The sequence below is a fragment of the Sinocyclocheilus rhinocerous genome, unplaced genomic scaffold (assembly GCF_001515625.1).
Source record: "Sinocyclocheilus rhinocerous isolate Xijiao unplaced genomic scaffold, SAMN03320098_v1.1 scaffold626, whole genome shotgun sequence".
Lineage (NCBI taxonomy): Eukaryota > Metazoa > Chordata > Actinopteri > Cypriniformes > Cyprinidae > Sinocyclocheilus > Sinocyclocheilus rhinocerous.
The window spans coordinates 267,237-292,789 of record NW_015647437.1 but is presented as its reverse complement, the minus strand read 5'-3'; the positions used below and the strand labels follow the sequence as shown (position 1 = coordinate 292,789).

Sequence of the window (25,553 nt, the reverse complement as noted above, 5' to 3'; positions counted from 1 at the left end):
ATACAATTTTATAATAAATCTTTGAAAATCAAAATCTGGATTTGAATTTTTAATGTTATAACCTAAAGATGCTATGTGAAAGTTTGAAACAGAAAATAGTGGTTTTCATCTAGCCACTTTCTTGGTAAAGAAAACACATTTTTACTCAAATTAATCAAAATGGATTTATAGTGTTTTGGAACCAAACTCTTCATATGTTATTGGCTGCTTTTATGTTTGCCATATAAACATAAAAGGGAGCACAAATTTATGCTAAACCTAAAAAAAAAAACACATATGTGGAGAGGGGGGCTTTCAGAATTCCACCACATGCTACTTGTTTCCAAGTATGTCCAAACAAATATGTCCAAGCATGTGTGTCTTTCTATTCCCATAGGGGTGTAGAACCATACGACAAACCCACCACAGTGTTTGTCCAGCGCCACGAGCCCCAGGGAGACTCCAGCATCCTCAGCAGCACGGACTTCTTCCAGGACGAGCAAAACCGCCGTGTTATCCTGGAGAAGGTGGACAGCTTCCAGCTACGGGACAAGTACATGTTTGCCACAACCACTAGGGTAAGGGTGCACAGTGACCAGACCGAAGCCGCAAACCTTTGAAGGATAATTTGTAGCTTCAGGCTTTTATATAGCAAAAGATGGGAAGAATATGCAGTGCTGAGCTAGAGTTAAAAAACGGAAAATGTGCAGAGTGCCGAGAGTCAGATCTGTGCCAAACTCCCTGAATGCCTCTCCTGTGAGTGTGAATAAACACTCCTCTGAAGAGCTGGAGGAACGATCCTGCTCAAGATGAACAGGCAGTGATAACAGGCTTATTTAAAGCCTTGAAGTCGAGTGTGGAGGATTGCTGGTGTGTTTAGCCAACAGTGAACTTCTGAACTTTGTGACAGGAAGGTAATTTAGACAGGTGACCCTTTATAAGGTGTAGTACTTAATCATCTGGGCTGGTAACCAAAAGGTTGCAGGTTTGAATCCTGCTAAATCATTGCACCCTGAAACATAATAATATAATTGTAATAATTGTACTTTGAATAAAAGCATCTGCTAAATATCAGACTGTGAACAGAGCAGAGGCAGAAAACTGTGAAAATACGCAAGCAATGTTCAAAGTTACACAACGTGTTGCTGTTACACATTTGCTCTGTTCCAAAACCTAGTGAGCTGCCTGGAAGGCAATATTTAAGGCTTCCGGGATGAAGACTGTTCCAGAAGGTAGGAGGTTTAGTTATGTTGCCTCCTAAGAGGCCAAATTTTGGCCGGATTCTAAGGCAGCATCGTGTGTATCCTGCACAGAGAGAGCAAACCCAGAATGCACTGCCACGAGGCTTGATGAAAGAAGAAATACAAGATGGCGAACGAGAAATTTTTATTTCTTATGTAGAATAGTTATAAAGATTTAAAGGGATAGTTCACCCAAAAATGCAAATTACCCCTAGGTGTATATGGAGAGTTATATTAAAAAATGTCCTGGCTCTTCCAAGCTTTATAATGGCAGTGAATGGGGCTTAAGATTTTGAAGTCTAATAAAAGAGCATAAATCCATTATAAAAAGTATTCCACATGGCTCAAAGAATTTTTGTGAGAAATATCCATATATAAAACTTTATAAACCGTAATCTCTAGCTTCCGCTAACTGTCATACGCACATTCACGAGAGAATGGCATTCTAGCGGATGACATTGGATGTAGGAGTAGCATAAGCTCCGGTGAGAATATGCTAGGCTTGCGAGAACCAAGTTTGGTTTACAGCAAAGGAAAACCAGTCTCCTTTTGGCTTATACCGAAATCCTCTGACATTTTCTTTACAAATCCTCATTTTGTACTTCTAATTCGTGACCAGTGTTTTGTTTTGCTCTCTCCTCTGTTCTTCCGCGTTTTTCTCTTCTCATCAGAGCTTACGCTACGTCTTACATCATTTGCTGGAACGCCACTCTCTCGTGAATGCACGTATGACAGTTAGCGGAAGAATTGAATGTTCTTCAGTAAACACAATACTAATAGTAATAGTTACTAATAGTTGTTAAAGGGGAGTATATAATATTGACAACTAGAGGTTGAAATGGGTACTGCAGTCCTAATTCAAAGTATTGGAGAGCGTTGTTACTCCTGCCCCTCCTCCTCAGACTCAGCGCTCATATGGGTTGCCAGATCAAGGACACACAACAGGAACGAGCGCAATTGACAACGGAAGGCGACAGGCCTTACACACAGTAAATTAATTTATCTATGTTTAATATGCCTCTGGTCAAAAAGCTTTTCAGATGGATGCCGATGCTTTGTAGGTCAGGTAGAATATCTGTTCCAGTTCGTTTGCTGGCTTCCATGGTTGCATACGCTGTGTTTTCCACCAACTGGTAACCTGGGGTATTGAAGTTTTGAATCACTCTCACAGTAATTTGGTGTCATACAATGATTGGTCTGCGCAGCGCTGCTTCAAGTCGAACTTACGAACAAACACGTGCACGTATTTGCATCGCTTTGATTCTCTGTAGATCCCACCTTCTCACACGCCACGATTGGTCGATTATGTACAATGCCTGCATGTTATTGGTCAAACTACTTTGGATGTTTTAGGCAATATACAAATCCTGGCCAGGAAGTGTCCTGTGTAAATGGCACTTATGGCCACCCTAATACAGCACCTTTGGCAGTTTTATAACAGTTGGTTTTATGTGTTTTTTTAATTTTTTTTATTTAGCTTGGATAATAATTTATTAATTTCAATAAGTCAGTTTGAGGTTTAGAACCATGGCTTTAAAAGCATGTATCTTGTATATTTTTTATTTGTGCATTCACATAATGCCATGTAGATCTATTAATGAAGAGTTTCATTGAAATAAATGGAAACTCTGAAAATGCTAACTGCTTAAGAGATTGAAGGTGATCACGCAGATTTACACTCTCTGGACCATTTAATTATTTTTGCTCTTTTTATTGACGTTAGACACCCATATTAATTTCACATTTTTGAGCAGAAACAATTACTACTCCACATCATTTTGACATGTTGCAATGTGTTTTGTATTGTGAGGTAGTTAGCATTACTCAGCCCTGCACCACAGGTCATCAGTCATAGAAAATAAAAAGTTTTAAGCTATATCTGTCAAACTGTCTTATTTGCCTCATATCCAAGATGGGAACATAATATAGCCTGAAATATTTGTTTTCATTTAATATGCCTCCATAAAGTTTTGCATAGTTTTGGTTGCTGAAACAATGACCGTCTAGACTACATGTCTATGCTGACCACAGCTAGAGTTATATTTCAATGTATCTCTCACCCTTGAGTGTATTCAGTGGTTAATCATTTCCACCTCACATCGGCTGGCATCTCACTAACCTCATCCCACAGCAAATGTCTGACTGCCCAGAAGTGGATGAGGCATCTGTCAGGTCACACATGGCACTGCCAGGTTTGCGTAAAGCAGAAGCCGACCCAAGTCACCCATTAAAGTGGGAAGAAATGTGCAATTTATCTGCGGCTTCAGAAAGCCAGAGACTCCGTGGGAGTTTTGAGGGCTGTTTATGAGCGGTGCTGCACGGATGGCACCAGCACGGCCCTGGACACCGTGCTGGAGGAGCTGCCTGCTTGACAGCTCTGATCTATGTTCCGTTAATGAAGTTGTGGCTTGGTTTCCCTGGGGTGATTCTAACCACTCCTGCACCACTTATATGCGTTCTGCTGCCCAGTGCCGCCATATCCTGTCTTCCACACTACGCTGTGCTAACGGCTCAGAGCGCTGCTGTAATACAAAGAAACAGTTTTATAATTGCTCCTATTGTTCTTGTTTGTGAAGGACTGTGCATTATGGAACTCAAAAGAAGATATTTTGAAGAATGTTTCAACTGTTTATTGTCCGAAATATCTTCTTTTGTGTTCCACAGAAGAAAGAGAGTTTGGTTTGGAATGACATGATGGGGAGTAAATGATGACAGAATTTTCATTTTTGGCTGAACTATCCCTTCAAGCATCCTGAAAGTCATCTGAATCTCATTTCATAGAGAATCACTTTGGTGAGGCATAGACCAAAAGGAGCAATACGCACTCACTTTGAGTGATTTTTCTGAATTTTCCACAAGCGGCGGCTATGGGAAATTTGCTCTCTATGTTCTGGTGAGCCACAGTTCCAGTGAATTTTTTGTAACGGATTTGGATACTTCGCTTACTGAGTGGATGGATTTACATCAGGATAATTAGTGGTTATTATGGTTAGACCATTCAGCTCTTTGCAGTGCAAGTTGGTTGTCTACATAGCGCATTAAACAAAATTATCCTAAGGAGGTCTATGACAAGACAGACAAATAGTAAACAGGCCAGAGCAAACCGCTCTGTGGAATTTGTCTGGCTGGGATGGTTGTAAATATCTCTACTCTTGAGGAGAGAGAAAGTGACAGGCTTGTTGAGAGCCTTGGCTTGTTGATGACTGTGTGTGGCCTGGCCCTGACCCTGCTGGCCAGACCGTACCCTTGGAGCAACCCCCTCTCTCTTTCTGTCTCTCGTTTTTCAGTCTCTCGCTCACTCACTTACAGACTAACACTTAGTGAGCTGTCTACAGAGGCAGCATTTTAAGGAGGCATAAGATGCCCCTGCTGAAAAGAATCAGCTTAAACTGTCCTAAGACGGTCTTAATTGGTTTAAGATGGTCTTCCAACCTCACCTACTAAAAAATCAAGAGACCAGCCAAAACAAGCAAACCATCTTTTGCTAGTTAAACCTATTTTTTTAACAGGGGCCAGGGGCTTATCTTAATTATGCTATTTAGGCTCGTAAGATAAACGTTTAGCCCAGTGTGGTTATTGTTAACTAAACCTGAAGGTTTCAGTGCTAAAGTAGAAGTAAATGGTGAAGTATAAATTAATTTGATGAAAAACTTCAACTTAAAATGTATTTTATACAAAATCACCAAAATTTCTAATCTGTTTTTTTATTACAACAATTACTGAAACTGACAAAATAAATTAAAGCTATATAGAAATAGAAAACTAAACTAGGGGTGGGTGATATACTGGTGGAGAGAACTTATTTCACTATATGCGCGTGCTGTCTGAGATATGGTTTCTGAGCACTGCCAGAGAGGTGCGCGCACATGAAGACAGTGCTCATAGAGCACAGGAGTATTTAACAGTTATTTTTGCAGCTTTATAGTCCTTGAATGGTTAAATACACACGCTTGTATGTGTCAAAATGCCCATCTTTGCAAGTATCCTCGTAAACACAGTAATTTAAGTCTTAAGTGAAAGCAAACAGCTAAGAAAGAAAACATGTATAACAATATATTGGACACGGGCAGCTCTTAAAGTGACAGCAGTCTAATATTCCTGCTCCAAGTATGTCCAAACAAATATGTCCAAGCATGTGTGTCTTTCTATTCCCATAGGGGTGTAGAACCATACGACAAACCCACCACAGTGTTTGTCCAGCGCCACGAGCCCCAGGGAGACTCCAGCATCCTCAGCAGCACGGACTTCTTCCAGGACGAGCAAAACCGCCGTGTTATCCTGGAGAAGGTGGACAGCTTCCAGCTACGGGACAAGTACATGTTTGCCACAACCACTAGGGTAAGGGTGCACAGTGACCAGACCGAAGCCGCAAACCTTTGAAGGATAATTTGTAGCTTCAGGCTTTTATATAGCAAAAGATGGGAAGAATATGCAGTGCTGAGCTAGAGTTAAAAAACGGAAAATGTGCAGAGTGCCGAGAGTCAGATCTGTGCCAAACTCCCTGAATGCCTCTCCTGTGAGTGTGAATAAACACTCCTCTGAAGAGCTGGAGGAACGATCCTGCTCAAGATGAACAGGCAGTGATAACAGGCTTATTTAAAGCCTTGAAGTCGAGTGTGGAGGATTGCTGGTGTGTTTAGCCAACAGTGAACTTCTGAACTTTGTGACAGGAAGGTAATTTAGACAGGTGACCCTTTATAAGGTGTAGTACTTAATCATCTGGGCTGGTAACCAAAAGGTTGCAGGTTTGAATCCTGCTAAATCATTGCACCCTGAAACATAATAATATAATTGTAATAATTGTACTTTGAATAAAAGCATCTGCTAAATATCAGACTGTGAACAGAGCAGAGGCAGAAAACTGTGAAAATACGCAAGCAATGTTCAAAGTTACACAACGTGTTGCTGTTACACATTTGCTCTGTTCCAAAACCTAGTGAGCTGCCTGGAAGGCAATATTTAAGGCTTCCGGGATGAAGACTGTTCCAGAAGGTAGGAGGTTTAGTTATGTTGCCTCCTAAGAGGCCAAATTTTGGCCGGATTCTAAGGCAGCATCGTGTGTATCCTGCACAGAGAGAGCAAACCCAGAATGCACTGCCACGAGGCTTGATGAAAGAAGAAATACAAGATGGCGAACGAGAAATTTTTATTTCTTATGTAGAATAGTTATAAAGATTTAAAGGGATAGTTCACCCAAAAATGCAAATTACCCCTAGGTGTATATGGAGAGTTATATTAAAAAATGTCCTGGCTCTTCCAAGCTTTATAATGGCAGTGAATGGGGCTTAAGATTTTGAAGTCTAATAAAAGAGCATAAATCCATTATAAAAAGTATTCCACATGGCTCAAAGAATTTTTGTGAGAAATATCCATATATAAAACTTTATAAACCGTAATCTCTAGCTTCCGCTAACTGTCATACGCACATTCACGAGAGAATGGCATTCTAGCGGATGACATTGGATGTAGGAGTAGCATAAGCTCCGGTGAGAATATGCTAGGCTTGCGAGAACCAAGTTTGGTTTACAGCAAAGGAAAACCAGTCTCCTTTTGGCTTATACCGAAATCCTCTGACATTTTCTTTACAAATCCTCATTTTGTACTTCTAATTCGTGACCAGTGTTTTGTTTTGCTCTCTCCTCTGTTCTTCCGCGTTTTTCTCTTCTCATCAGAGCTTACGCTACGTCTTACATCATTTGCTGGAACGCCACTCTCTCGTGAATGCACGTATGACAGTTAGCGGAAGAATTGAATGTTCTTCAGTAAACACAATACTAATAGTAATAGTTACTAATAGTTGTTAAAGGGGAGTATATAATATTGACAACTAGAGGTTGAAATGGGTACTGCAGTCCTAATTCAAAGTATTGGAGAGCGTTGTTACTCCTGCCCCTCCTCCTCAGACTCAGCGCTCATATGGGTTGCCAGATCAAGGACACACAACAGGAACGAGCGCAATTGACAACGGAAGGCGACAGGCCTTACACACAGTAAATTAATTTATCTATGTTTAATATGCCTCTGGTCAAAAAGCTTTTCAGATGGATGCCGATGCTTTGTAGGTCAGGTAGAATATCTGTTCCAGTTCGTTTGCTGGCTTCCATGGTTGCATACGCTGTGTTTTCCACCAACTGGTAACCTGGGGTATTGAAGTTTTGAATCACTCTCACAGTAATTTGGTGTCATACAATGATTGGTCTGCGCAGCGCTGCTTCAAGTCGAACTTACGAACAAACACGTGCACGTATTTGCATCGCTTTGATTCTCTGTAGATCCCACCTTCTCACACGCCACGATTGGTCGATTATGTACAATGCCTGCATGTTATTGGTCAAACTACTTTGGATGTTTTAGGCAATATACAAATCCTGGCCAGGAAGTGTCCTGTGTAAATGGCACTTATGGCCACCCTAATACAGCACCTTTGGCAGTTTTATAACAGTTGGTTTTATGTGTTTTTTTAATTTTTTTTATTTAGCTTGGATAATAATTTATTAATTTCAATAAGTCAGTTTGAGGTTTAGAACCATGGCTTTAAAAGCATGTATCTTGTATATTTTTTATTTGTGCATTCACATAATGCCATGTAGATCTATTAATGAAGAGTTTCATTGAAATAAATGGAAACTCTGAAAATGCTAACTGCTTAAGAGATTGAAGGTGATCACGCAGATTTACACTCTCTGGACCATTTAATTATTTTTGCTCTTTTTATTGACGTTAGACACCCATATTAATTTCACATTTTTGAGCAGAAACAATTACTACTCCACATCATTTTGACATGTTGCAATGTGTTTTGTATTGTGAGGTAGTTAGCATTACTCAGCCCTGCACCACAGGTCATCAGTCATAGAAAATAAAAAGTTTTAAGCTATATCTGTCAAACTGTCTTATTTGCCTCATATCCAAGATGGGAACATAATATAGCCTGAAATATTTGTTTTCATTTAATATGCCTCCATAAAGTTTTGCATAGTTTTGGTTGCTGAAACAATGACCGTCTAGACTACATGTCTATGCTGACCACAGCTAGAGTTATATTTCAATGTATCTCTCACCCTTGAGTGTATTCAGTGGTTAATCATTTCCACCTCACATCGGCTGGCATCTCACTAACCTCATCCCACAGCAAATGTCTGACTGCCCAGAAGTGGATGAGGCATCTGTCAGGTCACACATGGCACTGCCAGGTTTGCGTAAAGCAGAAGCCGACCCAAGTCACCCATTAAAGTGGGAAGAAATGTGCAATTTATCTGTGGCTTCAGAAAGCCAGAGACTCCGTGGGAGTTTTGAGGGCTGTTTATGAGCGGTGCTGCACGGATGGCACCAGCACGGCCCTGGACACCGTGCTGGAGGAGCTGCCTGCTTGACAGCTCTGATCTATGTTCCGTTAATGAAGTTGTGGCTTGGTTTCCCTGGGGTGATTCTAACCACTCCTGCACCACTTATATGCGTTCTGCTGCCCAGTGCCGCCATATCCTGTCTTCCACACTACGCTGTGCTAACGGCTCAGAGCGCTGCTGTAATACAAAGAAACAGTTTTATAATTGCTCCTATTGTTCTTGTTTGTGAAGGACTGTGCATTATGGAACTCAAAAGAAGATATTTTGAAGAATGTTTCAACTGTTTATTGTCCGAAATATCTTCTTTTGTGTTCCACAGAAGAAAGAGAGTTTGGTTTGGAATGACATGATGGGGAGTAAATGATGACAGAATTTTCATTTTTGGCTGAACTATCCCTTCAAGCATCCTGAAAGTCATCTGAATCTCATTTCATAGAGAATCACTTTGGTGAGGCATAGACCAAAAGGAGCAATACGCACTCACTTTGAGTGATTTTTCTGAATTTTCCACAAGCGGCGGCTATGGGAAATTTGCTCTCTATGTTCTGGTGAGCCACAGTTCCAGTGAATTTTTTGTAACGGATTTGGATACTTCGCTTACTGAGTGGATGGATTTACATCAGGATAATTAGTGGTTATTATGGTTAGACCATTCAGCTCTTTGCAGTGCAAGTTGGTTGTCTACATAGCGCATTAAACAAAATTATCCTAAGGAGGTCTATGACAAGACAGACAAATAGTAAACAGGCCAGAGCAAACCGCTCTGTGGAATTTGTCTGGCTGGGATGGTTGTAAATATCTCTACTCTTGAGGAGAGAGAAAGTGACAGGCTTGTTGAGAGCCTTGGCTTGTTGATGACTGTGTGTGGCCTGGCCCTGACCCTGCTGGCCAGACCGTACCCTTGGAGCAACCCCCTCTCTCTTTCTGTCTCTCGTTTTTCAGTCTCTCGCTCACTCACTTACAGACTAACACTTAGTGAGCTGTCTACAGAGGCAGCATTTTAAGGAGGCATAAGATGCCCCTGCTGAAAAGAATCAGCTTAAACTGTCCTAAGACGGTCTTAATTGGTTTAAGATGGTCTTCCAACCTCACCTACTAAAAAATCAAGAGACCAGCCAAAACAAGCAAACCATCTTTTGCTAGTTAAACCTATTTTTTTAACAGGGGCCAGGGGCTTATCTTAATTATGCTATTTAGGCTCGTAAGATAAACGTTTAGCCCAGTGTGGTTATTGTTAACTAAACCTGAAGGTTTCAGTGCTAAAGTAGAAGTAAATGGTGAAGTATAAATTAATTTGATGAAAAACTTCAACTTAAAATGTATTTTATACAAAATCACCAAAATTTCTAATCTGTTTTTTTATTACAACAATTACTGAAACTGACAAAATAAATTAAAGCTATATAGAAATAGAAAACTAAACTAGGGGTGGGTGATATACTGGTGGAGAGAACTTATTTCACTATATGCGCGTGCTGTCTGAGATATGGTTTCTGAGCACTGCCAGAGAGGTGCGCGCACATGAAGACAGTGCTCATAGAGCACAGGAGTATTTAACAGTTATTTTTGCAGCTTTATAGTCCTTGAATGGTTAAATACACACGCTTGTATGTGTCAAAATGCCCATCTTTGCAAGTATCCTCGTAAACACAGTAATTTAAGTCTTAAGTGAAAGCAAACAGCTAAGAAAGAAAACATGTATAACAATATATTGGACACGGGCAGCTCTTAAAGTGACAGCAGTCTAATATTCCTGCTGTCTGTCATTCATGTTAAACAACAAAAGAGAGAAAATCTCTCACTGTTCTTGACTAAATCACTTTTGTAATTTTAATAAGAAGATATATATTGTATATTTAATTTACACACTGAAGATTATGCAGTGTTTTTATACATTTGATTACTTTATAAAATGTAGCATTTTTTAATTATTTGTTCTACTGTAGTTTTTTGTTCTATTGCTTGCAATTAGTTTGTCTTTAATGAGCTTGAGTTTTTTTAAAATTATTATTTAGGCTAGTATAAGTTTTTTGTGATACTGACACTGTTACCAAGAATTATGAAATTTCTATGGTATCATAATATAACATGATATCATTAAGACCTTATTTAAAGCAAAAATAACTATATTGTGATATATATCGTTACCGTGAAATAAAATTGCTCATACCGTGATATAAGATTTTGGTCATATCACCCACCCCTAAACTAAACATAAAAACTAAAATCTGTTTAAATATATTAATAAATACTATATTATAGTATATAAAAATGCTAAAATAACTCTTTTGCCAAATTACAAGACAAAAATCGCAAGTCCTTTATAGAGAAGACCAGAATGTTTGCAACAAGCATAGTAAAACAAACCAAAAAAAAAAAAAATCCCAAGTTGGTGGATGACGCGAGAGAAATGTTGTATATGAATATGGTAATTAATCATTAAATACTGATAAGTGTTGATAAAGATTAATATAGTTAAAATGACTATTTTACCTAATGTTTGTATATATATTTGTTCTTATTATATTGTGTTAGCTTAGCAACATGCTGACACAAAACTCTATTGGAAACAATTATGAGTCGGGTCTCTGTATACTTTGTGATTTGCTGCTTGTGTAACGTTCAAAATTTAGTCATTTGTGAGATTCAGTTTAGTTAGGATGCTACCTATGTAGATAGTAGGCAGTTAGGGCGTTTACTAGGTTTAGGAACATATCCAAAGTCTCTTGCCAGTCGGACGACATTGATGTCCGTCTTTTTCTCCCTTTTTTCAGTCTGTCACCCTTTTTTCTTTCAGTCACTGTGTCTCTCTCTGGCTCACTCTTTTGCTCTCATTGTGTCGAGTCCCTCTATCTGCAGCCCGGCTAATAGGATTACCATAATGAATATCACAAGAGCCTTTGGCAGTGAGAAGCTTCTAAGACTAATTAAAGCTGTGGAAACCAAGGTCCTCATCTCAGGGATTTATCCATAATGTCATAGAGATTCTTAGTAATAATTAAGCCTTTTCTCTTCTCACGTCCTCACCTCTCTGTAGCCCTGTAAGCTGCTTTAGTGATAACCTGGTTTCAGGGTGTAATCTGAACTTTGATGAAGGAAGATATTTACAGAAGAAGGACGGAGAGATTTTAAGCATGATTATGGGATGTCAGAAGGCACTAAAGTGGTCTCAAATGAATACATTTAAGTAAAATACCTTTCATTACAAGAAAACCCTTGTAAATGTAGATCTTTAACTACAGGTTTCCATAAAATCATGAATCAGATGTTAATTTGATTACTGTTCCAATGGGTTCAATGAGAAAGTTGTTTGACTGCTTCAAATGAGGTCTATAATACTGCAATACAGGATGGATTAAAGGAATAGTTCACCAAAAAAGAAAATTTGCTGTAAATTCACCCTCAGGCAATTCAAGATGTGAGTTTGTTTCTTCAAAGGGACAGATTTTGAATGGGTGCCGTCAGAATGAGAGTCCAAACAGCTGATAAAAACATCACATTAATCAACAATTAATCCCCACAACTCCAGTCCATTAGTTAACATCTTGTGAAGAAAAAAGCTGTGTATATAAGAAACAAATCCATAATTAAGACGTTTTAACTTTAAATCATTGCTTCCAATATGAGTCTTTGATGCTTTGATGGATTTGTTTCTTACAAACGTGCAGCTTTTTGATTTACTAAACGTTAATTGATGGACTGGAGTCGTGTGGATTACTTGTGGATTATTGTGATGTTTTTATCAGCTGTTTGGACTCTCATTCTGACGGCACCCATTCAAAATCTGTTCCGATGAAGAAACAAACTATTATTAAACAAACTATTATTATTATTAATATTATTACTGCAGAAGATCCATTGTTGAGCAAGTGATGTAATGCTAAATTTCTGTTTCGGTGAAGAAACAAACTCTACGGGCCCTATCATACACTTGGTGTGCTGGTCTGAAACCGAGGTGTGTTCAGGCGCATTGTTGGCGCGTTGCTATTTTGAGGCAACTGATATAGGCTAGACTACGTCATTGACCAACTAAAACCTGGTCTAAAGTCAATGGCGCAGTAATTTTTTTGTTAGTAATATGCGCCTATAGGCGGGTCCACAACGCGCATACACTCTGCTTATTACACACACAGGGACGTGCAGCAGCACACAAACATGCCAAATATTAAAAATGAAAGGATTACAATGTAAAAGATTATTATTGTGTAGGCTACATAAATATAAAAATGCCTAAATGTCATAACGATAGTCATTGCATGCATCAGAATTAGCCTACCTATTTGCTCGCGTACAAGCTGCTCCGTTTCCTCTCTGGAGATGTGTTCAGTCTTTGTGCTTGAAAATTCCGCCGTGTAAATAGCGAATCCGCCATGGCACAAGCGCAACTGGCTCTTAAAGGGAATGGGAGATGACACTCTGATTGGTTTACTGCACGTTACGCCCAAAACACACCCATTACCCATTAAGAGAATAGGGACAACCCTTTTAGACCATACGTCGTTAAACTAGCAAAAGTGGATTCGGACACACCCTAAGTGCACCTGCGTCGTGCGCTTCAGACCGTGCTCTTAGATTGTTAAAATAGGGCCCCACATCTTGGATGGTCTGAAGGATGAGTACATTTTTAGCAAATTTTGACATTTTTGGCTGAACTATTCCTTCAAATTTAACTAGGGTTAACTGAGCTATGCTAACCATCAAAACCCAAAGTTTGTAAGTCTGTTCACAGACTGATTAAAGAACCTTTATATCTCTTTATATTAAAGAGAAATATAATTTTCTTTTTCCTGTGACGCTATAGATTCAGTAGAGTGTTCACTGTTGGGAAAGGGTCCTCATTTTGAACCGACCATCTCAACAATGCAGAACTTTTCACACTGTGTTCCTTCAACATGCTGCATCTACACATTCTCACTCATGCTTGAAAGTCTGATCTGTCTTCCAGACTAAGCGATGGGAGAGACTGCCAGCACAGTACGGCTGTTGTTCCAGAGATAAATGCCTCTTCCACAAAGACGGCAAAGTGACTCCAAAGCCAGATATTCATTAGGCCGGCTGTGCCAGAAACGATTCCATTCATGTTGGCATGTAAGAATAGAAGGCTTTTTATAGGCGAGTTTTGCTGTCAAGTTTGTAGTCAGGGACATTCGGATACTATGGCAGAAGAATGAGAGATGACAGTTTGCTCAGAGGGGCTGTTTGTGGCTAACTGCCTATAAATGCTTAATGATACTGTGACGGCTAAAATTGGAGGTTGGATCTACGTGTCAGGTGCAAATGGAACCCTGGGAGAAAATTTCTGACCTCTGACCACCTGACAGGATTCGTTAACGGCTCAATCAGAGAAACGCTGTGCATCCACCTCTGTAGCAGCTCTGCACCTTCCTGAAAGGTGCCAGTTATGATGCTATTGAATGACAATCTTCAGACATCTTTCAGACTTTGAGATTGCAGCTTGATGAATTTATTTGCACATTCAAAAAAAACAGCCCACTGCCCCATTAAATTATACTGTGGCTGTACCATGTGTCAGTTTTAAAAAAAAAAGTATTATATATATTAAATGTAAATATTAAATACTATAGATAATGTAGTATTATTAGAATGATAATATTTTAAGTACTATTATTATTTATTAGCTATCCCTGTTGACTTAAATAGTATTTCTTTCCCTACTACAGTATGTAAGTCAGTGGGGACCAGCAACTGTTTGGTTCTTCTTCTTCAAAAAAATTTGTGTTCAACATAAGAGAGAAACTTATACAGGTTTGGAATGACATGAGGGTGAGTAAATGATGACAAAATGTTCATTTTTGGGTGAACTATTCCTTTAACAATGTTTTCTTAAAAATACCATGGTTTTAAACTTTTGATTTCCAGACCTAAAAATTAAATTATAATTTTTAAAGGCAAATAGAAAATAAATATAATTTTGTTTAATTCCACTCAGCTCTAAAAAAACTTAATTGGATAGAGTTTAACTATTTTTTTAACAAATTTTTATAGTATTTTAATATTTTTATATATTAAATTATATAGTAAACTCTGTAGTGTATTTTCATATGCAAGTATACTACATATAACTTTTATTATTTAATATTTGAATATAATATAAAATACTGAATACTTTATAATGTTTAACATCATTTTTAATAACCTTGTCCAGTAATTGCATGCAATGATGTATTGTTTACACAAGAACATATTATGGTACCATATCTAAACATTGGCATCTGGATCTGGTTGTTGCAGCTTTGTGATTTGATTGTTGTTATCACACACTTTGCTCTCTTAAGATCTCCCGGCAACAGCGTCTGTTTCGAGAGATCTCCCCGGTCTTTGCTCTCTAAAGCCAGATTGTGTTTTGGCTGCTTCCACAACACTGCAGTCTGTTCCTGGAGACAGCCGTTAACAGCGAGATAAATCAATAGCATGAATGGTGTGACTTAAAACGAGGCAGTGCGGAGAGCCGAGAAAGAAAACATTAAGCCTTTGTGCCTTTGAACAAGGAAGTGGTAAAACTTGTTATTCAGGATGATAATGCTTATATATACACTTTAATCCGACAGGCTGTCTTCCTGTTGTTCTTACACTGACCCAATAAATCCCTTTCGCTGGTTGTGTTTATTAGTATTTTGCCTGTTACCACTCCCATCTTGCAGCCCTTTTTGACTTTGCAGTATGATCTATTCTAGGAAACAGCAATAAACCTGATTAATGTAGAGAATCTGTTTCTTTGCTTTTTTCGAGTAATGCCTTTTTCACCTCTAATGGCATCTTTGGCTTTTAGGCAGGCAGCAAAAATCAAATTTTTTAGGCAAATCTGTTTACTTGTTTACACGGCAAGAAAACAGTTTTGAAAAATCTGTCGGAATGGCAGTAGTTTTTAGTCATTTGAATTCCCTCATTTCACATGAGGTATTTATGTAGTGAATATTGAACACATATCTCGGACACAAACCTTTCGTTTGGTTCTACGTAATCTGTTTATTATAGTGAGACTTTAATTTACAGCTTTGTGAACCTGATGTAAGTAACTCTTACTCACCCACAGCTTGATTACAGTGACAGCTTGTCGTACAAAGGAGAGACTGATTGAACCGCTTGAACTTCAGAATTGATTGAAGCTTTGATTTCCTGAGGGGAGAAAGTGAAGGAGAGACTTGGGAAGAAGGAGTGAAAAGACTCATCCCTTCATGACGCATTGCTCATTTCAGACAGTGCTAGACAGAGGCACATCTAGGTTGCTGGGACACTGACTAGATTAGTACCGCTCACACCAGCTTTCCTTCCCTTTTATCTTTAAAAAACCAGCAGTTTTAGAGGTACAAATGAGACATACTGTTTTTTCCTTTTCCAAATCCCCAGGTGTCCTTATTAAGCGTTAACAGGTACAGGACCCTAGTGAAAACAGTGCTGGCTGGGCATATCTGCCCATGCTGATATTGTCTGCCATTCAGACCCCATTTATAGTGGTATTATGCCATGGTTTATGGTAACTGAAGGTATCAGATTACTTTATAAAATCTTTATGACTCTGTGATGTTTAATTTTAATTATTTTGCTGCACCATGTTCTAGTTTTGAGTAGCAGTGGAAAGTAGTGAAACAAACCACCTTGCATTTTAACTAGATATAGACTGATACATCTGTTTTACCATTTTTTTAAAAGATATTCACACTTTTTTTATTCAGCTGTTTACCAGTGTTCACATATGTACATTAAATTATTTAATTTATTGTTTGGGCATTAACTCAATTCAATTTTTTTAATTATTATTTTTAGTCCAAATTTTAAATATTAATAAAAATAAAAAAAAACTTTAAATATGTGAACATTCATATACCAAAACATCTTTTTATAAATATAATGCCGTAAGTAACAATTACTACAATTATAAATTATTTTATTAAGTGTATAAATTACTTTAATTTATTTATAATAATAATATATTATTATTATTATTATTATACAAATTAATATAAATGATTAATATTATTTTAAGAATTTTATTATTAATAAAAATAACCGAAATACATATTGTTTTTGTTGTAGTCTGTTGATCATATAGTTATTACTGTGTCAAAGCTGAAATAATGTTTTTAGATATAAATATTAAAATAATCTGTTTCATTATTAGTCATAAGAAGACATCGATTAATCTCTAATCAGTGTTATTTTAGCATTGATATAAAGCTATAGTTTTTGTTAATATTTTGAATCAATTTTTATTTTTAGATTTTCTGTTCTCATTTTAATTTTAGTTAAAGTTGTAGTTTTTTTTTTGTTTTTTTTTGTCATTTTTAGTAGTCATTGTTTTCTTTTCTTTTATATATGTGTGTGTGTTCACTGTGTGTCTGTGTTCACTGCTGTGTGTGTGCACGTGGATGGGTTAAATGCAGAGCACAAATTCCGAGTATGGGTCACCATAATTGGCCACACGTCACTTCACTTCACTAATATGTGATATCCAGTTTGATTTATTTGTTTTAGTTAAGCTAATTATTATTAATGTGTTCCACAGACGTTGTTTGGGAGCCACGAGTCTCAGTCTGTCCAGCTGTGGGTTTCCTACAACCGGCAGCCAATGAGAGCAGCTCAGTTTAACACCCGCCACCCCATCACGGTGAGTGCCGTCAGCTTCGTTTAGTCTCAGAAATAAATTTATGGTCATGACTTTTAAAGCTTCATGTTGTTTACCTGTCTCGTGCGATTCCCTGCTCTCCTCTCTCTGCAGGAGTACTACATAGCAGATGCTTCGGAGGACCAGGTGTTCGTATGCGTGAACCACAATAATAACGTTACACACCTGTACATCTCAGACACACAGGGCCTAGCCTTCTCTCTGTCCCTAGAGAACATGCTGTTCTACAGCCCTGATGGCTCTGGGAGCAACACGCTTATCAGGTACAGTTAAACATCACAGTGTGTGTGAGAGAGAGATGCCTTCCTGCTGCAGAACAGTACATAAACACAGATGGTGTGACCATAAAAGTGATTTACCAAAGTAGGACTTATGTTTGTTGGTCCTGGAACAACATTCCTATTAAAAGGATAGTTCACCCAAAAATGAAAATTCTGTCAGTAATTACTCACCCTCATGTCGTTCCAAACCCGTAAGACCTTTGTTCATCTTCTGAACACAACTTAAGATATTTTTGATGAAATCCGAGAGCTTTCTGACCCTGTTTAGACAGCAATGGAACTACCACGTCATAGTACTCTTGTGAATGCACAGCGGAGACTGACACGAAAGAGAACATTGTTGAATAAAGTTGTTATTTTTGTTTTTTTTGCACACAAAAAGTATTCTTGTAGTTTCATAACATTATGGTTGAACCACTGATGTCACATGGACTATTTTAACGATGTCCTGACTACCTTTCTGGGCCTTGAACGTGTCAATTGCCTTGCTGTCTATGGAGGGTAAGAAAGCTCTTGGATTTCATCAAAAATATCTTAAATTGTGTTCCGAAGATGAACGAAGGTCTTACGGGTTTGGAACGACATTAGGGTGCGTAATTAATGATAAGATTTTCATTTATGGGTGAACTATCCCTTTAAATAATTGTGTCCCTAACTCCATTCATTAATGTTAAATATTTTGTATTGCCTTTTTGTCTTTTTATTGGTAGTTTTCTGTCTTTACAAGTGATATATAGAATATTTACAAACAATTCATAAATACTATTTACATGCAACATATTTTTGAAAAGACTACCTTAAGCTTAAAAGAAAATAAAAATTGTATTTTTGTTAATCATCATAAATCTATACAGAATCGTTTAAAAGTTTGGGGTTGTTAAATTATTATTATTTTTTTTAAAGAAGTCACTTCTACTCACCAAGGCTACATTTATTTGATCAAAAATGCAGTAAAAATACTAATACTGTGAAACAATATTATTACAAATTAACAAATTAATTGTTTTCTATTTGAATTTATTTTAAAATGGAATTTATTTGAGTGATGGCAAAGCTGAATTTTCAACATCATTACTCTAGTCTTCCGTGTCACATGATCCTTCAAAAATAATTTTAATATGATGATTTGGTGCTCATGAACATTTAATTTTATTATCAATGTCGAAAACAGTTGTGCAGCATATATTTTGGTGGAAACCATAATATAATTGTTTAGGATTCTTTAATGAATAGTAAGTTCAAAAGAACAGCATTTATTTGAATCCCGAATTTTTGTAACAAATGGGTTTTTTACTTTCACTTTTAATCAGTTTAATGCATTCTTGCTGATGACAAATATTAATAAATAAATAAAAAAATCTTACTGACCCTAAACCTTTGAACATTAGTGTAAATCTGAAAATGCATAAATAAATAAATAAATGCATTTCTTAGCAGTTTTCAATAGAAACTTTCTACTTTTCACCCTAAAAAACAAGAACCATTGACCTACACTAACCATAACGCCTTTTTCTTAACTTCAGACTAACCATAATCCCTAAAACCCAAAGGAAATCATAGGTTGATACAAATTTTGGTTGAAGCCCCAACCCAAAAATGTAGTTAGAAATTTTGTCTGAGAGCCAACAACCATGTTGAGCCAGGAACATGTCCCACTTCAGTAATTCACGGTAAGCCCCGGTCTTACACAGCTTTTGGTCTTGTCACCTTTACTTGAACTCCTCTTGGTTTAGTGACGGCCCCTCATCAGTGCTGTAAATCCGATTTGGCTCTGCACACCTCAACCCATAAGCAGGTTAGTGAGGTCTCGTCTCTCTAATGCAAGACCTATGTCTTCGCCCACCGGTCCCTCCGCTCACACTGTCAGTAGAAAAGCAATCTATCATTCCTACACAGCTTCCCAAGGACATGCTTTTGTTTTACTCTGCGGCAGAGCATGATCTCACCCACCGCCAAACCACTGAGCTCAGCACGGCCGCCTGAGAGCAGAGACGCAATTACTGCAGTGCGGAATGCAGATGAGATGCGCTTGGCTCGCGTGCCACTGGCATTTTTATAGAGCCCCTCTCTTGGCAGATATGAATGGCACATGGAAACAGATTTGTGTTTTTGTGTGTTTGAAAGGTACTTCGCCAACGAGCCGTTTGCAGATCTCCACCGGGTCGAGGGGCTGAGGGGTGTGTTTGTGGCCACTCTGATCAATGGATCGGTCACTGAGGACAACATGCGGTCAGTCATCACGTTTGATAAAGGAGGAACCTGGGAGCTTCTGCAGCCACCTGCGGCCGACAGCCTGGGAGGAACCGTAGACTGCCAGGTATTAGGGATGTTGGTCATTTTGGATACTCGAGTACTAGATTAATCAGCCAAATACTCTGGGGTAAAGGGTTTTTCTTTTAGATGTCCTGTCAATTTAATAATAATCCAAAATATAAAAGCAAGATCCATGTGATTTTGGTCCATTAGGTTTAACTCCCATTCAGTTTTTTTAGCACACAAACACATCCGATGTGGATGCTCTTTCTATGCAGAGTTGAGTGAATTTTCTTCCCCTGAAATGCACTATATGCTTTTTGGCATAAATTTCTACCCCCCTCTAACTTTTCAGACCGCACACTACTACCCAAAATGCCACTGTAACGAAATATAACATTTTATGAATGATCATTGCTGGCATTTCTGAGTACTAGAGTACTGAGTACTTTAAGTACTGAGTACTGAGTAAATTTATGGCCAATAACCGATAAATGTTAGATAAAATGTTATATTATTTTGTCTATACATTATATTCTTTTGTCTAAAACATTCATGTTATATATTTATTTAATTTATTTGTCAAATAAAAAAGTTTCAAATCAGTTAAAAAAAAAATCAATTTTAATTATAAATTTTAAAATTTAAATTTAAATTTCTAAAAATGTAATATACTTATTGTATGTATTATATTTAATATGCATTATGTTTAATTTTAAATGCTACAGATTATTTTGGCATCAAAACTGTAATAATGTACAGTATGAAGAATGGATATTCATTTTGAGATTTGCTAAATATTACTTTGAATAGTGTTTATAAATTATTAATATTTTTAATGTTTTTAAAGTGGGCATTAGATGATGGCAAAGGTTATCTTCATGACTCATGAGCATAAACGATTAAATACCCAAGACTGAGTGATAGTGATACATAAAAAAAAACTTTAATATCAGTAGATAACTGGTATGATACCAATATATTGTGCTTATCCCTACCATGAGTGTAGAATCTCCACTTTTTGCTCTATTTTGTGTATTCGTGATGCCAAGCATGTGTTAATGAAGCTGTGGTTTTGTATTTGCGAAAAAGGAGTTAGACTGCTAAGTTTTACGATCGTAGGAGGAAGTAGGGCTTTTTCATGCTTTTCCAGTGAACTGTTTGTTACTATCTCTCTCTCTTGCCTTCTCAGCTGGACAATGGCTGTTCCCTGCACTTGGCCCAGAGATGGAGTCAGCTGCTGAATATTCAGCTGCGCAGGATCCCTGTTCTGTCTAAAGAGTCTGCACCTGGCCTCATCATGGCAACAGGTAGGCCACATAACCTGCTCTCTGCTCCTCTCATATGTGCGTGAGAGAGGAAATACAAACACTTTAGCAGCTTGTTCTGTTTCTTCCTGTTTATGTTGCTTTGCTCCTGTTAACCAAGTGTGTGTAGGTCCCTTCAGAGAACACAGTACACACTGTAATGATAGGGAGCAAGTGCATGAGCCTGACTTCTTGAGTTCATGCCTGGCGGAAAACATTGATTTTGCTCTCTTTGCACGGTTTGGAAGGCACTTCCTCCCTCTCGTATCCCTCTCTCTCTCTCTGCCAGCCGCAGCCAGGCCTTTAATTAAATGATTATTAGATAATGTGCATGCATGAAGATGAGAGGCGCAGGAGGCTTGTGAAAATGTCTGCTATCGCTCTGGCGCAGATGTGCTAATTATTTGTACTTCACCCACTGGCTAATTATCACATACAAACACACCCTCGCACTCATCGACGCCACCTCAGCATTGTTCTTATTGCAAAAAAACGTGTTAAGTGCCGCATATCTCTCTTAAGGAGATGAATGTAAATGAAGTTCATTAGCACTCAAATTAATTAATGACAAAACCACCTGCGGTGATGCAGCAGTACAATGCATGGCGTCGAAAAAAGGAAACCGATGATTCTGATGTCAGGGGTGTCGAAGGAGAAGGTGACAGACAGTATCCTTGTCTGGGCTTCTTGTCACAGCGGCGAGACTGAAGCATCTGACAGGAACACAGTGTTTCTTGCCCTTTGCTGGGTTTGTTCTTCTTTGAGCTAATTTCCTGCTGTTTTGTCTCTATTGTGGTCTGAATTTTGAGTAGGCTGAAACATTAGCATCTACACTACAAATATGATGTGGTCAGATGCACTTGAGACCATCTCTCATGTGGTTTACATCATGAAACATAAACCCCTTTTACACTTGTTTTAAACGCTGTCATTTTGTCAGATGGTTACCTGATATCAGTTGTAATTGAGGCCTGTGATATATGACACCAGATGCAGTGTAAATATTGGCTCTCTCTCTGTCTCTTTTTCTCTCTCTCTACTATCTTCTATACAGGATCTGTTGGAAAGAATCTGGCCAATAAGCCCAATGTGTATGTATCCAGCAGCGCAGGGGTCAGATGGAGAGAGGTGAGGACCTGCATCTCTGTGATAGTGCAATAAAAAAAATAAAAAAAACGGTTATTTAGGTAAAAAATTGGGTTTGCATAGAACACAGAAATCAGCCATTCATGTGTCCAAATTTGCTCAATCCAATTATGTTGCACTTTTGACTTTTTTTTTTTTTTGATGATGATGATGATTTCAGTTAATATTTTATTTATATTTGTATTGTTGTATTTATGTAGTGGCTCAATATTTTATTTACTTTTTTCATTTTAATTTGATTTTCTCATAATTTTTTTTTTCTGCAGTTATTTTTGACATGATATTTATTCACCCTTATGTTGCTCCGAACACCCATATCTTTTTTTTCATTTGAAGCAAAAGATCAAATCTGCTCTTTTTTTGTAGATCATAATGCATGATCATCAGTTCTTTCGCGATTTGCTTGGTTTGTTTTAGGGATGCTCATATTTTAATGGTTTTACCGTTAACCGAAAGAATTTTGACCGATTAATACTCAGCTGAACGATTTAAAAGGTTTTAAAAGTTTTTTTTCCAAGTATTTTTTAAAGTTTGCTGCATTGTTAAAGAAAAATATTCTATAATAATTAATTAATTAATAATAATTTTATGCATTATTTATTATTATTATGCATTATTATTCTATGCATATTTGTTAACTCACGGCCGGGGACGTAGAGATACCTGCAACCGCACTTGCCTACAGATATATTTCACTGCGCAAGCACCTGCTCCACTTTCACTTAACTGAAGTAATAAAGGCAACACAATGGCAAAAGGCAATATTGGATAAATGGTTATCAGAGAGTGAATCCGTGAGTGAATGTATTCAAATTCTGAATGGGTTTGGGAAGCAATAAAAAGCTGTCACTCATTTTCAGTTCTTCGCAATCTCACAAAGTTTCATTATATTCAATGAAGCTCTACACTACTGCACAATTATTCTCTTATTACAATTTATTTCTAATGAGAGGATTTATGTCTGATGAAAAAAAACATTAGGTTCTTCAAAGTGCATTGAAGGATTCAGTGTGTGTGTCATCTTAATTTAATTATTTAAGTGAAAAATATTTTGTGTAGGCCTATTTATTTTATTCTTTTTATTTATATTATTTCATTCAGTTTTTCTTTGTTCTCAGAAGCGCTGCAGGTGTATTTTTAATGCGTCACAGACACTCGTCCATTCTATTATTTATTTAATACTAATTTAATATTCAAATCTTATCAGTTAACGGTTAATGTTCGGATACCAACGGTGGTTGTCGGTCGGAAAAATGAACCGAAATGAGCATCCCTAGTTTGTTTATATATTCATTTATGATTTTATAAATCATAAATATGTTAAATCAGGAGTTTAACCTGTTTTCCTTTACATATTAAAGAAGTACCACTAGACTATCCCATCTTATATAAAGGATTTTTTTAGTCATGTATTATTATCTCACTTAGGGCACCAGTTGAGCCAAAGTGCCATTAGTTACCCCTCAAAAACAAAAACAAAGTTGTACGATGCTGCTGCTCAGTATATTAGCACTTTTTATATTCCCAGACTTTTTGAAAAGTGTAGTAGCATTTGTTGTTCCATGTAACGGATATGTATGTTCTTTAGGCCCTGGCTGGTCCTCATTTCTACACCTGGGGAGATCATGGAGGGATCCTGATGGCTATCGCACAGGGTGGCTCCACCAGAACACTCAAGTCAGTAACCGTTTAAGGATCTAATGTCACTCTGCTTTTAGTAGAAGCTCTTTGAGTATTATCTGGCTTTAGGACGTTACTGATAGCTGTGTCTCGTCTTTTGCTGGCTCAGATTCAGTACCAACGAGGGGGAAACCTGGAAAGAGTTCCAGTTCTCAGAGCAGGAGGTATATGTGTACCAGCTGCTGACTGAACCGGGTGAAAAGAGCACCATCTTCACCATCTTCGGCTCATATGCGGACCAGAAACACAGCTGGCTCATTGTGCAGGTCAACACTAGTGATGTGCTTGGTAAGAGAACAGTGCACTTATAATTGGTGCACCTTGTAACCACCACACCTTAGTAACTGCCCAGCAAATCCCCTAGCAGCCAGTTCTACATCTGATGTTATGTGTTTAGGTGTGCCGTGCTTGGAGGGCGACTATAAACGCTGGTCTCCTTCTGACGAGAGGGGAAACGGCTGTCTGCTCGGCAGAGAGATGGTGTACAAGCGCCGCTCGCCTCACGCCACCTGCTTCAACGGCGAGGACTTCGACAGGCCCGTCACTCTGTCCAACTGCTCCTGCACTCGACAGGACTATGAGTGGTATGAGCCGAAATCCCGTTTTCCTTTGCTTTTCTCATTTGGCCATTTTCTTCACCTGAATGCCAATCATTTTCCACTACTTTGTGTCATCTTTATCTGATTGCAGTGACTACGGGTTTAAGCTGAGTGAGGATCTGTCTCTCGAGGTGTGCTTGCCTGATCCTGAATTTTCTGGAAACCTTTATGCCCCACCAGTACCCTGTCCGGTGGGCACCACTTACCGCCGCAGCAAAGGGTGAGAACAATGTTACCTTTACCTACAAAAACACAACTGATTATACACACTACGATTAAAAAATTTAGTCAGTATTAATACTTTAATACTTTTATTAAACAAGGATGCATTCAATTGATCAAAAGTGACCGTAAAGACATTTATAATGTTACAAAAGATTTATATTTCTAATAAATGCTATTGTTTTGAACTTTCCACTTGTTAAAGAATCTTTAAAAAAATGCTTCACAGTTTACACAAAAATATTAAGTAGCACTGTTTTCAACATTGATACTAATAATAAATCTTTCTTGAGCAGCAGATCAGCATGTTAGAATAATTTCTGAAGGATCATGTGAAACTGAAGACTGGAGTAATGATGCTGAAAATTCACCTTTGCCATCGTGAATTACGGGAATGAATTGCATTTTAAAATATATTAAAATAGAAAAAAACTTATTTTAAATTGTAATAATATTTAATATGTAATATATATGTAATATATATATATATATATATATAACTGTTTGACAGTATTTTGATCAAATAAATGCAGTCTTTGTGAGCATAAAAGACTTCTTTCAAAAACATTTAAAAATCTTCGACCCCAAACTTTTGAACAGTAATTGAGTACTGATTAAAAAAAAATAAGTTAAATTTAATATCAGTTAACATTAGAAATGTTGCTCTGTTCATGTTTTATTATCATACAATACTGAACCAGGCAGAATTTATTGGAATTAAAAATTGGTAGTTTTAAAATGAAATTAACTTACAAAAAGAATGACTGCACCACTGATTATTTACAATTGATGTGTTATATCACACACACACACACACACACGCACGCACACACACACACACACACACATACACAC

General features: G+C 37.7%; 1 protein-coding gene across 1 annotated transcript in view; it reads left to right on the top strand.

The window, feature by feature from the left end:
* Nucleotides 1-25,553, top strand: part of LOC107709095 (sortilin-related receptor-like) — a 94,485-nt gene that overhangs the window by 38,402 nt on the left and 30,530 nt on the right. The window contains exons 6-15 of the mRNA XM_016513501.1: nt 377-557; nt 17,091-17,192; nt 17,304-17,473; nt 19,616-19,808; nt 20,937-21,054; nt 22,106-22,179; nt 23,786-23,874; nt 23,987-24,165; nt 24,275-24,461; nt 24,568-24,696. Coding sequence (XP_016368987.1) covers nt 377-557; nt 17,091-17,192; nt 17,304-17,473; nt 19,616-19,808; nt 20,937-21,054; nt 22,106-22,179; nt 23,786-23,874; nt 23,987-24,165; nt 24,275-24,461; nt 24,568-24,696 — 1,422 coding nt within the window. The remainder of the gene's footprint in view (nt 1-376; nt 558-17,090; nt 17,193-17,303; nt 17,474-19,615; nt 19,809-20,936; nt 21,055-22,105; nt 22,180-23,785; nt 23,875-23,986; nt 24,166-24,274; nt 24,462-24,567; nt 24,697-25,553) is intronic.